At 37.9% G+C, this 17,144-nt stretch overlaps 2 protein-coding genes across 5 annotated transcripts in view; both read right to left on the bottom strand.

Annotated features, from left to right (window-relative positions):
* The window catches only part of NEBL (nebulette), a 328,916-nt gene that overhangs the window by 259,982 nt on the left and 51,790 nt on the right, over nt 1-17,144 (bottom strand). The window lies entirely within an intron of this gene.
* On the bottom strand, nt 9,364-10,046 carry LOC105872924 (large ribosomal subunit protein eL21-like). The gene has a single exon (XM_075997584.1). It carries the CDS (start codon nt 10,029-10,031, stop codon nt 9,642-9,644), a length of 390 nt encoding a protein of 129 aa, XP_075853699.1. The 5' UTR covers nt 10,032-10,046; the 3' UTR covers nt 9,364-9,641.

Below are 17,144 nucleotides of genomic sequence, written 5' to 3'. Positions count from 1 at the left end.
GAAATGGGCCAGAGGAGAAGGATCCTGGAGTGTCTTGGCTGGCTTCAAGCGCCTCCTCCTCTCACACCGCATGTCAAAGGAACCAGGTGCCCAGAACCACGCTCATCATTCTCCCTACCAGCTCTGGAAAAAATCCACTGGTGTTCATCTAGCTGCTAAGCCCATGTACACGGAATAACAGTTCCAAATTGCCTGTCTTGCCAACAAGCTAAAACAGAAGAAAGAATGTACAACTAGATACGATCAAAGCACTTTAAGTGCTTTCTTCAAGATTATGAGAATTGGTAGGATCGAGAAAAGTAAAATATCCGTGTGGCCTCTTCGGCTCCTGTAATCACAAATCTTGTTCATTATACCTAAGTTCACCCACTGGAAGAGGAGAAAAACATTTTTCCCCTAAAAAATCTACTGCTTCATAAACAAACCAATACACTTCTTGCGAAAATCTTTTATAAAAATGTCCTAGACTGGTTTCCTAAGCCTCCGCTCATGTGTTACTCATACTCCATGAATCACACCCAAGTTTCACTGACCTTCTTTTATAGAGACATTATCTTTTTTTTTTTTTTTTTTTGGAACCAGGAAAAATTTTGTCATTTTTGCGAAAGTCTGTTTTGCACCCCAAGCTTTCTACAGAGAATTATATTTATCTGTGGTTTGACACATTCAGCATCATTACTCAGCTTCATTTGTTCTTATGAGTCCTTAAGAATCTAAAGAAGACCAGCACTTGCTCTTCCGCAAAGGCCACTCTTTGGTGGCGGCATGAGTTACGCAGACCACCATTAGCACCAGATCTTCGAAGCTTTACGTCGTCAAAAGTGAGTTTCACTGAACCAGATTCCTCAACTGGAAGGATGGCAATATGGAAGAAGGACAGTTCCCAAATGAGGGTGAAGAATATCTAGTTAGGGCCAATAGACACAGAAAAAGTTCCCTATAATTAGGTAAAAGAATTCAAATTGTAGGTGTCTCTACGATATGTAGTATTGTATCAAAAATCTGACACCGCTAAGTATTGTGGCTTGTGGACCACAACCCACAGACGACACACCTCAACAGCAGTGTTTGTTTCAAATGTATATCCCAAGGCTTCATCTCAGACCAACCATATCAGAATCTAGAAACGGGCCCCCTGAATCAGCCCCCTAGACTATTATTCGGTCCACCAAAGTTCCAGAATCCTGGCCCTGAAAGATGTCTCACAAATGTTCTATCCAATGAGAAGTTCTCCAGTGAGTGGTAAAACATGGAGACATTTGGCCAAGGTATTGGCTGAGTTGCGGAAATTCTAACCTAAGAAAAGCAGGGAGAAGGAGAAAGAGGAGGAACAAAGTCAGAGTGACAAAAATTGACGAGGAGAGATGGCCAAAACCAACTACAACTTTTCGTCCATGTAGATTTTTTTCTTAATTCAAAATCAATAAACTTTTGGAAAACACTGAGTTAAGGGAGTTAAACTATGATGCTCGCATAATTCTACCTTTTAAAATAAAATCACTGAACTGCTATTCAAACTGTTAAGCTAAAGATTTTGATGCCAATCAGATCGTTTAGGGTATGATTTTTTTTTCTGCTGGGAATCTTTTTTTTTAAAATAGATTTAGGGGGTACAAGTCCAGTTTTATTACCTGTATAGAGTGCTTACCAGTACAGTCTGAGCTTTTATGGTCACCATCATAGGGTGTGATTTTAAAGTAAGTATGGTCCACATGAGAATGGCAATGTTCTATTAAATCTTGAATGTTTTCTGTGTTAGTTCACCTTAAATCTGAATTTGGAGCACTCTGTGCACTAAGAGAAAGCACATCCCAATGGCGTCTGTCCCCTGGCCACTGGTGAGCTCCGTTCTGTCTCAACTAAAAGTTGTCAGTTCCCTCCAGCTTTTTGAGAAAATGACAAGGAACACTTGGGCTTCTCTTTCTCAGGCCTCCCTTGCCCAGAAGTCCCCTAGGACTGCACAAAAGACAGAACTGGAAACTAAGGAAACCTGGGTTCTCATCTCTACTGATCCATGGACTAGACTGAGTAAGTCATTTTACCTTGGTTGACTGCAGCTTTCTCATTAGTAAAATGAAAAGGTTAGACCAGTTTACCTTCCAGATCTAACATTCTAAATGTAACATTACATGCAGTAGTGATGCTGTGCTTTGTGCTTTAAATAGGATAGACCCCACAGGCATGTCAATTTATTTTCCCCCAAAGAGAAATGCAATATGTCAAAATGATCCTCTTGTTCATATTATGACTTTGATTGGGAAAACAAAAAAGATTCTGCCTAAATGAAAAGAAATAAACTACAGTTTGGACTTGAATATCACTGAAATTCTAAGACCGTCATCCTTCCCTGCCCTCTTCTCCACTCTGTTGGCCCTCTCCCCTCTTCCCAATTCTGTCAATCAGCTAATTACCCTAGCATGAGTTGGCCATAATATAATTTGCATATAAAACTTGTTACACAAAAAAATTTTGTTGAGGTAATATCTTAGATTAGCCTCAAGGAGTTGTTTAGAAGTCCTTTTCTTAAAGGGTCTGTAGTCTGTAAAGAACAGAGTATTTACACAACAGAGCTACTTGGTTTTGAGTGGTTTTTGTTTTTGTTTTTAGACAGGGTTTTGCTGTCACCCAGGCTGGAGTACGGTGGTATCATCATAGCTCACAGCAACCTCAAACTCCTGGGCTCAAGTGATCCTCCTGCCTCAGCCTCCTGAGAAGTTGAGACTACAGGTGCATGCCCAGCTAATTTTTTTTATTTTTCTTTTTGTGGAGATGGGGTCTTGCTATGTTGCCCAGACTGATCTCAAGAAATCCTCCCACCTGGGCCTTCCAAAGTGCTGAGATTAAGTCATGAGCCACCACATCCAGCCTTGAGTACATATTTTTTAACAGAGATTTAGGCTGGTTTCATCACATCAGTCTCTTTCTTTAACTTGTCTTTACTTTTCACCTCACTCTAGGCCCAGCTATGTCATCCAAACTCCCCACAGGTTCCTCTACCAGTCTCAATCACAAAGAAGTTCAATCTCAAAAATCTGCAAGCTATCCTTACAAAAAAAAAAAAGTAATATCGCTCAGCTTATATTTTATTTAAATATACTTGTAGTAGTTTTTAACTTCTCATATACTACTAACTTGGGAAATTTTTATGCATATATTCCCAATTCTTTATTATTTCAAATAAAATTTATAATAATTATTTGTTACCTCTTACCAAATAAAATAAGCTCAATAAATATGCTATGTCCCTCTGTTCCCTGCAGCAATAGACTGTTCCCCATTTCAGCACATTTTATGTATTGTCATTTTATGTATTGTCAGGCTCTGAGATCTGCCTGTACTATTCTGGTTACATCATTACCAACAAAAGATTTACAAACAGGTTTCCATGGCAAGCAACAAGAACAAATGAAAAAAGTCCAAGAGAAATGTAAACAGAAAAGATAAGTCTGATGAAGTGGGAACACAAGCCATCCAAAAGCAACTGCTTCAATCACCACAACCGAAATTATTGTCATTTCCCTGAAACATGATGGGAACCACCCAATCAATGAAGACACTGGCCTTTTTTATGGATGTAATAGTCACAGCTCCATGAGAAAGGCTCTAATGACACAAGGGTAGTCACCTTTCTGCATACAAATTCTTTTCCTTGTTTAATGGTCTAGACAAGTACTGCTGCTTTAATTCATGGCCCTAGATAAAATGAACATCTATGATAATCTCCCTTCGAATCTTGATGTGTTCTGTAAGCCTGGTAGCTAAGTGCTGATAACAACAATTATCTGAATGTAAACAGTTGTTGCAAAAGGATGAAATCGGTAACGATGGGTCCACTAAAAACAGGCAAAAATGTGGGTGGATATATCTTTGCAACAAGACTAAAGCTGTAGGAGCCTTTCATATAAGAAGATAGCAAAACACACGTGCACACACACTCACACACACTCACACTCTCACACAGAGTACAGATAGGAAAGGGGACATTTTCATTCCCCTACACAAAAGACAAAGGCAGAACGATGATGTTTTCCTCTTTAGAGTCCTGGCACACAGCAGGTAGTCCACAATGCTCACCGAATGGAAATAAAGTGCCAAATTCTGAGTCGGGAAGCCCACTGGTATTTAATAATTATAATGCGAACAAAACTGCATCATTTCACACAAAAGGAATAAGGGTGAATTCTTCGACCCCTCTTAGAAATGAGAAGCTAATCTGGACATCCTAATTCTGGAATTAGAACAATTTTCTTGTTTCTCAATTTCCTCTCTCACAATAGTTCCTCCTCGCCCAAGCAATGCACAAAGATGAATTCAGGTCATCTGGGGGTCCTACAAGACTGTTATTAATACAAGAAAGCATAAATATTCTTCAATATACATGTGTAATCATAATTTGAATGTATATAGAAAAAAAACAAAATTTAATAAAGTCCCCCTCCGGCCCACTTCCTCCATGGCTCTCACTGGTGACAGCTTGAATAGTCATTTTGTCTATAGCCATAGACTTAGCAAAGAAGTCAAAGTGGGCTGGGCATGGTGGCTCACGCCTGTAATCCCAGCACTTTGGGAGGTCAAGGAGGAAGGACTCTTTGAGGCCAGGAGTTTGAGGCCAGCCTGGGCAATACAGTAAGACCCCGTCTCTACAAAAAAAAAAAAAAAAAAAAATACATAAGAAAAATTAGCTGGCGCACATCTGTTGAGTTCCAGCTACTCAGGAGGCTGAGGTGGGAGGATCATTTGAGCTCAGGAGTTTGAGGCCGCAGTGAGCTATGATGACGCTATTGTACTCCAGCCTGGGTGGCAGAGCAAGACCCTGTCTCTAATTAATTAACTAATTAATTAATTTTTAAAAAAAGAAGTTACAAAAAATAAAAATAAATAAAATTAAAAAAGAAGTTACAGTGAAACAAATCTACCTGTTTCATAAACATATTTTTTTAAATGACATGAACCTACTGAGGAAATGATTAACCTGAAAGTGAAGAGTATGGATTCAATGATTTGAATTTCTTTCTGTACAACCTTAAACGCTTAGTCACCCACCCACCCACAGGACTGCACCCCTCAGCTGGCTTCTCCCTTCTCCCCTGTTGTCCTCCCCCTGTCTGGTGCCAGCCTGTGTTCTGTCCCTTCACACCAGCTTGCCATTGCCATTCCTGCCATCTGGAGCCGGTTTTCCGTATGTCTGTCTCATCAACTCTCCATCTATTTTAAAATATCATCTGAAAACATATGTTCCCCACCACCACCACCACCCCTTTCAATTTCCTCTCTGCTTTTATTTATTTCATCCTCTGACTTCCTTTAGCTCTGAAAAACTCATCTGATTCACTTCAGAAAACCACTCTACAAAGGGCTGTAACTGCATTTGATATGAAAGATTGTAATCTCCCAAATTTGAAATATCTCGTATGAGTGGTCAGCACATGTTCCTCCATTTTATCTCCATGAAAGGATGGAAAGAGCGAGGAAGAACATGAACCAGGAAATGAGGCCATTTCCAACATTAAAATTACCTTGAACGCTGCAGATCATTTCCAAGTGTCAGGGGCTGTGTTCTTCTGCCGGCCAAGGCCATTGAACACACCAACCCAAGATACTACAATCACTGAACTTTTGAAAGTAAGCTGTTCTGAATCTCTTCTTAAACCCTTATAACCCAATAAGAAGCTGTTTAACCTATTTTTACAGTTGCCAAGAAGACAGTTGCGGGGGAAAAAGTCAAGAAGACTTCCTCGATCTTTTCTATTTCCCTTCAAAAGCATGCCCAATAATAACCTGGCCTAAAAACAAAACAATCAACATAAAAAGAAACAAAACCCCCCAAACAGACAAAGGACGAATGTATTTAAACACCCATGCGATCAAACATTTCCATTTCCAGACTGCCCAGCCATCTCATTCTATTGACTCCTTACTTTCCCCAATTAACCTCTGCTGCTCTGATTACCCCCTTTTAATTTTCTCGGGAGGCATTTATTAACGGTGCATGGGATGCGTGGTGCTCAGCCACTCTCCACCACCGGCTAGTGCTTTTCTGCACCATGCTGTCGATCATGCTTCTTTCATCCTCCTTGCCTTGTCTGTCTCTATTCTCCCTCGCCACAGTGAAGAAGCTGAAAAATGAGGCGCTCACTCTCCAACTCCACTCCATTGTCAGTTCCGCAGGCTGCAGCCGGCGTAGGAGCTGGGAGAATCAATGTTGCTAAGCAACACTTTGCACCCTGTGTAAAAGATAAAGGGCATGAGGCCTGGCTCTGAGGATGAGGAGTCCAGCTTCCCGTGAACTCTGGGGAGCTGATCTCCGTGCAATCAACAGAGAAATGTAGATTCTGTTAATATAGGGCTTGGGGAGGAAAGTTCTCCAATGTTCTTTCTTTTTCTTTAGATCATTTCTAATTTTCTCCAAAAGAGAGATGACCTAATGGGCAAAGAAATGGATCGCAAACCCATCATCTGGGTTTCCAGGATGGATGTTTGCTACACATTTCCCCACTGAACAGAGCTGCTTCCGTATAGACCCCCTCCATGACTCAGTTTCTCTCCCGTGAAAAAGTGAAAATGAAAATCAGCTACTTCACCAAATTGGAAGAGACTGATTTTTTTAAACAGCATTATAAAGTCCTCAGCAATGACTCAACTACTATTAAATAATAATAACAATTTCCTATTGATCATCCTCAAATGTCTCGTGGACCAGATTTTTTTAATCGAAGCTTCTGTTCCCACGTATCGACCTTTCATGGGAACATTCTGTGGCTCTTTGGGAGGAGATATTAACCACCAGAATGTAACTTTACAGAAGGGAGGGTCACAGGCCTGAAACAGAAGTGGGGAGGGGCAGTGATGGAGTAGAAGACTGAGCCCATCAGCCACACAACTGGGGCTGTCCCCTCTGTTGCTTCCAGAATTGAGGTGAGAAATGAACAACTGAATGACATTACAATATCATGAACTACTGTGAGTTCCAGTTATCTGCAAGGCTAAAACTCCTGTGATGCTAAGATCCTTCCCTGTGGCTAAGACTGCTAGTTAACCACCTCCCACCCCCAGTATCTATTCACTGTTCTTCCAAGAGAAGACTTCAGGCCCCGCTCACTTGCAGGCAGTGTGGTCAGCTAACAGCTCTGGCTAAAACAACCCACACAGAAGTGATGGGTAGAACTTTCTGGTGGTGGCTTCCATTCCTCCTTCTTTCTTCCCCTTCTTGTTAAAGCGGACATGGTAAGTGCCACCACAAGACATCTGGACTGAGAGATGGTGGGGAAACAAGAGAAGAACAAGCCTGGGTCTCTAATGGTTTCCCAGAGCAGAGCTACTGCATGAGTCAGTCTTATGTGGCAGAGAAGTACACGTCCACCTTGCTTAAGCCACTGTTGTTTGGCTTCTCTGTCACGTGTAACCATGCTCAGACCTTAAATAATACAGACCCTCATAATTTATGTTCTCCTTCAGAAATTCTCCCAGACCCAAGAAGTGTTAAGCATGCCAGAAAAACAACTCAACCTTGTGCCCAAAGGTAACTCCAAATGAGTGTAATAAGTGGAAACTGAAACAAGATCTACCACTTACTGAATGCACCTTTCCACTATACTGAGAAAGTGAAGCGGTTCTCATCTATAATTTAGTTTAGGAAATATCATGCTTTCAACCAGCCAGCATCTATTTACTGAGCATCATTGTGCACAAAGCATCATCCAAGACAGAGTGGAAGCCACAAAGATGAACAGGACATGCCGGTCTTTTGGAATATTCTCATGAAATGTGGCATCCTGTTCCAGGCTTAATTGAATGACATGTGACTATCCTGAACAAATCATTTTATTTCTCTGTGATGTGGAAGATCATTCCTAAGGTCTCACCTGCTCTAAATGTCTGGCTCCTATCACAACTGTTAGTGAGGGGTGAGTTAGGGTTCTTGCCCAATTCACCATCTAACCTTAATCTCAAAACTCTCTATATCTTTTTTGTAGCTTTAATAAGGAATAACTGGCATATAATATAATGCATATATTTAAAGTGTACAATTTAATGAGTCTTGATGTATGTATGTCCATGAACCCACCAGCACAATCAAGATAATGAATGTTTCCATCAACAGGCTCCTCATACCTCTTTGTATCCATTCCCTCTTCTTCCCCACTAACCCAAACCCAGAGAACCACCAGGATGCTTTCTGTTGCTATACATTAGATCACATGTTCTAGAATTTTCATGAAATGGAATCATATCATGTGTACATGGTACTGATTCCTTCCACTCAGTATAATTATTGTGAGGCTCACCCATGTTACTGAGTATATGATATTTTGTTCTTTTTCATTGCTGAGTAACATTACATTGTATGAATATAACAAAATTTATCCATTCACCTGTTAGAATTTTGGGTTGTTTCCAGTTTGGAGCTACTAGAAATAAAGCTGCTATGAACATTCATGTACAAGTCTTTATACACATGTTTGTATACATATGTTTTTATTTCTCTTGTTTAACTATCTTGGAATGAAATTGCTAGGGGAGGGGGTATGGTAATTAACTTTTTAAGAAACTACCAAACTGTTTTATAAAATGTTTGTACTATTTTATATACCCACCAGCAGCATATGAGAGTTCCAGTTACTCCATCCACATCCTTTTCAAATTTTGGTAGGATCAGATTTTCTCCTATATTTCCTTCTAGAAGTTTAATGGTCTTAACTTTTACATTTAAGTCTATAATATACTTCAAGTTAATTCTTCTATGTGTTCTGAGGTAAACACTGAAGTGTTCTGTTGTCATTGTTGTTTTATTAATCTTTCACGCACATGGCTGTCTAATTTTTTCCAACCTCATTTGTTGAAAGAATTTTCCTCATTCAATTGAATTAACTTGGCACCTTTGTGGAAAATCACTATCTCCATTGCTCCATATGTCTTCTATTTTTATACTATTATCACACTGTCCTGATTACTGGAGCTTGATGGTAAGACTTAAAATCAGGTACTATAAATATTCCAAGTTTGTTCTTTTTTCAAAATTGTATTTTTGAATCAGCACATAAAACTCTACAAAACAAAAGGCCTTCTGGTATTTCAATTGGGATGATGTTGAATATATAGATCAATTTAGGGAGAAGTGACATCTTAATAATATTGAGTCTTTCCATAAGCATGGTATATCGCTCCATTTATTTAGGCCTACATAATTTTTCTCAGCAAAATTTTGTAGTTTTCAGTGTCTTACACTTCTTTGGACAAATTTATCCTTAAGTATTTCGTGAGTTTTGATGCTATTATAAATGGTATTGTTTTTCAATTTCAAGTTCTAATTGCTCATTGCTAATATGCAGAAATTCAAATGATTTTTTTTTTTTTTTTTTAGAGTCCAGCGGCTTTTATTAGGTTTGTCTCCTATACCATGAATTCATAGGGAATAGATTCTGGCAGCTCAAGGTCCTTTCTTTGCTTCTCACAGGTGTGCTATACCTATTACGCCATGAATTCACAGGGAACAGGTCCCAACACCTCAGGCTCCTTTCTGTTGCTTCTCACAAAGTGTGAAACACCTATTATGCCATGAATTCATAAGGAATAGGTTCCAGCAGCTCGGGCTCCTTTCCATTGGTTCTCACAAAGTGTGCTTCTCTGGGTGGAGCAGGCTGTCACTTCAGTTGAACCCAGGTACCTTTCTCTTTGGCTTCCTTCTTTTTCTGATCATTTTCCTTCACACGCTTCAGGAAGCTATCTCGGCTCTTAGAGTGCTTAATGTGCTCGATAGGTACATTAATCCTCTTGGCAAGAATCTTGCCCTTAACTTGTTTATTTACAACAATTCCAACAGCATGCTGTGTAACGTTGTAGACTCTTCCAGTTTTGCCATGGTAACATTTGTGGGGCATGCCTTTTTGAACAGTACCCATTCCCTTGATGTCTACAATATCACCTTTCTTGTAGATTCGCATGTATGTGGCCAAAGGAACAACTCCATGTTTTCTAAAAGGCCTAGAGAACATGAATCGGGTGCCTCTCCTCTTTCCCTTTGTGTTCGTCATTTTGGCGAATTACTGGAAGATGGCGGCTCCCCAAATGATTTTTTTATATTGGCTTATTTGCTGCAACCTTGCTAAACTCACTTATTACTTACAGTTGCTTTTTTTAGATTCCTTAGGAATATATGCATAAACAATCATGTGGTCTGTGAATAAAGACAGTTTTACCCCTCTTTTCCAATCTATGTGCTTTTTATTATTTTCTCTTACATTACTGCACTGACAGACACCTGGATAATCTCCAGTATTATATTAATGAAAGTAAACATCCTCTCCTTGTTCCTCCTCCTGGGGAAAAGTTTTGGTCTTTTGGTTTTTCACCATTAAGTAATATGTTAGCTTTATATTTTTCATAGATGCCTGTATCATGATGAAGAAGTTCCCTTCTATTCCTAGTTTGCTGAGAGTTTTCATCAGGAATTGATGTTAGATACAATCAAATGCTTTTTCTTCATCTATTAAGATAAATATATGAGTTTTCTTTTTTAGTCTGTTGATAGGAATAACAATGGTTGATTTTTTAAAAGAAATATTAAACCAACCTTGCCTTCCTGGGATAAACCCCACTTGTTGATGATATATTATCCTTTTTATATATTGTTGGGTTTGATAGGCTAAAAGTTTGTTAAGAACTTTTGCATTTGTGTTTATGAAAGATATTAGTCTGTAATAATGTGCATTTTTGTAATTTCTTTGTCTAGCTTGGAATTAAGACAATGTTGGCCTCATGGCTACTACTATTTTCTGAAAACGTCTGTGGAAAATTGATATTTCTTCCATCAATGTTTGGCAGAACTCACCAGTAAAGGCAACTAGGCTTGGAGTTTTCTTTTTGGGAATGTTTTTAAATACAGATTTAAGGGTTTTTAAATAGAAATACACCTATTTTTTCTTGAGTGAGCTTTCGTAGCATGCTTTCAAGAAATTTTCCATTTCATCTAAAAGTTATCAAATTTATTGACATAGAGCTGTTCACAGTATTCCCTTATTATCCTTTCAATGGCTATAACATCTATAGTAATGCCATATCTATCATCCCTGGTATTCATTATTTATTCCCTGTCTTTTGTCTTAATCATTCTGGCTAGAGAGATTCCACAATTTGCTTACTCTCAAAAAACCAGCTGTTGCTTTAATTGGTTTTTCTTATTATTTTTCTAATTTTATGTCATTGATTTCCACTATTATATTTTCATATTTACTTTCTTCTGCTTACTTTGGTTTAATTTGCTCCTTTCTCTATTTTCTCAGGTCATTGATTTTAGAACTTTCTACATTTCTAGTACATACACATTTAATGCTATCAATTTCCTTTTAAGCACTGCTTTATTGGTAAACCACAAAATGTAGTATGTTTTAAATTTCATGTAGTTCAAAATATTTTCTAATTTCACTTGTGATTTCTTCTTTGAGTGATGGTTATTTAGAAGTACATTGTGCAGTTTCCAAATATTTGGGGATTTTCCAAATATGTTTTTGTTATTGATTTCTAATTTAATGCCACTATGGTTAGAAAACATATTTTGTATGATTTAAATCCTTTTAAATTGATTTGAGATTTGTTTTATGAACCAAAATATGGTCTATCTTGGTAAATGTTCTGTGTGCACTTGAAAAGAATGTGTATTCTACTGTTGTTGAGTGGAATGTGCCATGAATGCCAGTTAGATCATGTTGATTAATACTGTTATTCTATTACTATATATCCTAACTAATTTTCTGTCTACTGTTCTATCAACTATTGAGAGAAAGGTGTTGAAATCTCCAACTATAATTGTGATTTGGCTACTTCTCCTTTCAGTTTAGTACATTAGGATCTCCAATCACATTTTGAATTGTTCTGTTTTAAGAAATAATTCCTTTACCATTTTTAAATGGCCCTCTTTATTTCTAAAACTATTCCGTGCTCAGAAATAAACTTTGTCTCAAATGCATACATTCACTCCAGCCTTCTTTTGATTAATGTTTGCATGCTCTTTTTCCATCCTTTTATTTCTAACCTATCTATATCTTTATATTTAATGTGGGTTTCTTATATCCAATGCAAAATTGGGTCTCACTTTTTTTTATCCAATCTGATAAAACCTGCCTTTTAATCAATAGTTTAGACCATTTACTTAATGTGACTATTGATATGGTTGGGTTTAAATATACCATCATGGTATTTGGTTTCCATTTTTCCAATCTATTCTTTGTTCTCCTTTTCCTAATTTTTATAGCTTCTTTTAGATTAAGCATTTTTAATTATTCCATTTTATCTCCTTTACTAGCTTATTAGCTATACCTCTTTATTTTGTTCCTTTAGTAGTCTCATTGGGGTTTATAACATACACCTTTATCACAGCCTGCCTTAAAGTGCCAGTATACCATTTCATATATAGTATAATCACCTACACTTTCCTTTGCCCCTTTCTGGCCTTTGTGTAGCTATTATCATATATTTTACTTCTACCCACAATAAATTATTATATTTGCCTTAAACAGATAATTGTTTCTGCAAGACATTTTTTTTTTTTTTTTTTTTTTTTTTTTGAGACAGAGTCTCGCTTTCTTGCCTAGGCTAGAGTGAGTGCCGTGGCGTCAGCCTAGCTCACAGCAACCTCAAACTCCTGGGCTCAAGCGATCCTGCTGCCTCAGCCTCCCGAGTAGCTGGGACTACAGGCACGAGCCACCATGCCTGGCTGATTTTTATATTATATATATTAGTTGGTCAATTAATTTCTTTCTATTTTTTTTTATGGTAGAGACGGGGTCTCGCTCAGGCTGGTTTTGAACTCCTGACCTTGAGCAATCCGCCCGCCTCGGCCTCCCAGAGTGCTAGGATTACAGGCGTGAGCCACCACGCCCGGCTCTGCAAGACATTTTTAAAACAAGAAGTCTTTTGTATTTACTTTCATATTTGCCTTCTCTGGTGCCTTCCATTCCTTTGTGTAGATCTGGTTTCCATTCGTTATCATTTTCTTTCTGTCTTAAGGACTTCCTTTAACATCTCCTGGCATGGTGGTCAGCTGGTGAGGAACTCTGCCAGCTTTTGTGTGTCTGAAAAAGTCTTTATTTCATCTCTTTAAAAAAAAAAATTCACTTGCTACAAGAACTCTAGTTTGAAAGTTTTTTTCTTTCAGCACCTTAAAGGTCCCACTCCATTGTCTTCTGACTTGCATTGTTCCCAAAAAGGCTTCTGCTCATTCCTACCTTTGTTCTTCTACACATGATGTCTTTGACCTCTGGCTGCTTTTAAGGTGTTAAGCAATTTGATTATGATGTGCTTTGGTGTAGTTTTCTTCCCTTCCTTCTAATAGAGCCTTATTGAACTTTTGGATCTGTATGTTTACAGTCTTCACCAAATTTGGATGTTTTTCAACTATTATTTCTTTAGATTTTTTAATTCTACTCCCCCCACGTCATTATTTTTTAGGAAGTTTTTCTGTTCCTTCACACCTTTTGTGACTATAACAACAAATAATATAGGCTATTGCTGTTGTCCCACTACTCACAGATGCTCTGCTAATTCTTTTTATCTTTTTGTTCCTATTTCATTTTAGATAATTACGTCTTCAAGTTTACTAATTGTTTTATCAACAGGGTCTAATTTTTTGTTAATCCCCCCAGTTTATTTTTAGTCTAGTATTTTTCTTTTTTTCTTTTTTTTTTTTTTTTTTTTGAGACAGAGTCTCGCTTTGTTGCCCAGGCTAGAGTGAGTGCCGTGGTGTCAGCCTAGCTCACAGCAACCTCAAACTCCTGGGCTCAAGCAATCCTCCTGCCTCAGCCTCTCGAGTAGCTGGGACTACAGGCATGCACCACCATGCCCAGCTAATTTTTTCTCTATATATTAGTTGGCCAATTAATTTATTTCTATTTATAGTAGAGACAGGGTCTCGCTCTTGCTCAGGCTGGTTTCGAACTCCTGACCTCAAGCAATCGCCCTCCTGGGCCTCCCAGAGTGCTAGGATTACACGCGTGAGCCACCGTGCCCTGCCATATTTTTCAACTCTAGAAATTTAAGGTGGGTCTATTTTATATCTCCCATGTCTCTCTTTATCATACTCACTGAATATATGGAATAGAATTTATGATAACTATTTTAATGTTCTTAGATAGCTCAGGCAGATTAGATGGCTTACACACAGACATCTATTTTGCACAGTTTGGAAGCCCAAGACCAAGGTGCCAACCAATTCGGTTCCTGGAGAGGATCTTCTTCCTGGCTTGTACATGACTATCTTCTCACTGTGTCCTTGCCTGATGAGAGATAATCTCTTGCTCTTTTCCCCTTCTTATAAAGCCACTAATTTTATCATAAAGGCCCAACTCTCATGATATCATCCAACACTAATTACCAAATTTCTAAAGGCCCCATCTGCAAATACCATCACACTGGGGATTAGGGTTTCAACATATGAATCTCATGAAGGGGAGGAGTGGGGACAAATTCAGTCCATAGCAGTCTTTTTCTAGTATTTCTGTCATCTGTGGCATTTCTGGGACTTTTTCTACATGTTGTTTTTGTCCTCGTTATGGGTCACATTTTCCTGCTTCTTTGAATGCCTGGTAATTTTTTATTGGACACCAGACAAGGTACATTTTACTTTGCTGGGGCTGGAGTTTTTATACTCTTTTAAATATTTCCGAGCTGGATGCAATAAAGTTACTTGGATACATTTGATCTTTCCATGGCGTGCTCTTAAGCTTTGTTAAGTAAGACCAGAAGAGCCTTTAGTCTAAGGCTAATTTGGTCCCACCACTGAGGCAATGGCCTCCAACTGATACCCTATATGTCAAGAGATCTTTCCACTTTGAGTGGTGGGAGAAAAAAAAAAAAAAACGATTGTGTTTCCCGGATGATTTCAACTGATTCTTTTCTGTGCTCTTCCCTGGTCTCAGATAGTTTCCTCACTCACACTTTCTAAAAACTCTACAGATCTCTGAAGCTGTCTATCCATGCAGTCCTCTCCTACCCAAGAACTTGCCTTGTGATCTAGTTGCCTTAGCCTCTCCAAACTCTGAACTCTGTCTCCTTAACTTAGAGCAATTGCTGGGCTCTGTTATATATCTGAAAACATATTAATAATATATTATATATATATTCCTGTGCTGCAGCCTGGAGCTCAATCCAGTCAGTAAATTGCAGCAATCTCATTTGTTTCTCTTCTCTGGAAGATCACTGTCTTGTGCTAATGTCTAGTATCTTGTGCTAATGTGTCTAATGTCTGAAAACTATTGTTATATATATCACCTACCTTAGTTTTAAGAGAGTAATTCCAGTCCCTTTTACTCAATCAGCAATAAAGAAATCACTTTATCACTAAAATATCTCTATATCTTCTTAGTCTGTTCTCTCAAATATCAAGAGTTGAGAGAGTCAGTTGAGTATAACATGGTGGTTATAAAATGGGCTCTGGAGTCAGCACCCTGGGTTCAAGTGGCAAACTTGGCCACTATTATTTGTATGACCTTATGTAAGTTATCTAACCTCTGAGTCCACTGTATCTATAAAATAAACATAGTAGAAATATAAATCTACCTCAGGGATACTGTGAGGTTTTTAACTGAGAATATTACTCCTAGTACATAGTTAATACTCAATGGTCGCTAACATGTCCATCATCATCATTTCCTCACATGCCAACTGACAAAGACAGCAACCCAGTGTCAGTCTGCCTGCTCTGGCATTGCCACCACTGCTACCAATGACACGTGTGCACACCATGGGCTACACCTCAGCTGTCTACACTCACTGAAGAATCTCGTCAAGTTCGATAACTGCCAGGAATGTCTCCTCCAGCAGATGAGTTATGTTTGTTTTTCCCTAATTCCCTCCTAGTCATCATCCTTTCAATATGGTTTCCTTCTAGTCAGGATCAAAATGTCACCATTTTATGGATATCCTGGCCTGCCTCCCTCAGAAGGAGCAAAATGTTCATTATACGGGTCCATTCCAAGTACTCCACCGACAGTGACTTGATTTTTGCATTTAGCATAACAATAAAATTCTGAAAGCATACTTTAAAAACCTAAAATGAAATTATCACAAGATCACAGCACAACAAGCAACTCAGCTTTTCTCTACTTAATGTCCTATTGACTTACGTTAAAGCTTCGTTTGCTCTTTTGCCAACCTCTAGAGAGAGAGATTCCATAAGTGCAACTGGCTAAATGAGCATTTAAAGTAAGTGAAGTTTTGCTTCTTTACTAAAAAAACTATTATTTGTTAGATATATTTAGGCAGTTTTAGATATGCCATAGGCAGTACTATACTGAACTATATTGATCTCATCTAAATGAAGTCAGATTTATTTTTCTAAATTACATATATATGGAATGAGTCTTAATAAAGCTACTGCTTAAGTTTGTCTTTCTATGAATGCATAGTCTGTATACTGACAAAATACAACAGTGGGTGTTATAATTCAGCACAAGTTACATCCTAAACACAAAGGAGGCTTAGAGACATTATTTTCACAGCTTACAGAGCACTTTCATCGACATTATCTCATTCATTCTTATAACAATCCTGTGAGCTAACGACTTACAAAAGAGAAGGTTAATATTGTGGAAACAAAAGAAAAGAAAGACTCAGATGCCAGAGAGCAATCCTTTCTCTTCTCCAAAAATAGTTAATGCTAGACTATCTAAATCCATCTCTTTAACAGTTTATATTTGTGAATAGTTACGTTTAATGGACTGTGTCATATACCTTTACTGAATTCAGACAGTGATAACATGTCATTTCTCATGAACCTGAATTTTCTCCACTACCTCATCCCTAAAAGAAAAGTTCTTTTTTCCCAACATTTTATTTTGAGAAATTTCAAACCTTCGGAACAGCTTCAAAAATAGTGTAAGGAAGATGACCTTCATCTAGGTTCACCAATTGTCAACATTTTGCCATATTTTCTTTATACATGAACAAAAATCTGTCATACATATATGTGTATAAAACAAATATATATTCATTACATTTGAATTATTTATAATATTAATATTTATTATATATCACATGTAAATAAATGTTATATATAATGTGTTTTTATATAATTTAGATGTATATAGATATGAAAGTTAGTAGCAAGCATCATGGTAACTGGGTCATAAATACTTCAAAATGAATGTCCTAAG

Source organism: Microcebus murinus, chromosome 25, assembly GCF_040939455.1.
Source record: "Microcebus murinus isolate Inina chromosome 25, M.murinus_Inina_mat1.0, whole genome shotgun sequence".
Taxonomy (NCBI): Eukaryota; Metazoa; Chordata; class Mammalia; order Primates; family Cheirogaleidae; genus Microcebus; species Microcebus murinus.
Note: the sequence above shows the minus strand (reverse complement) of the source record. Positions and strands in the feature narration are given on the sequence as shown.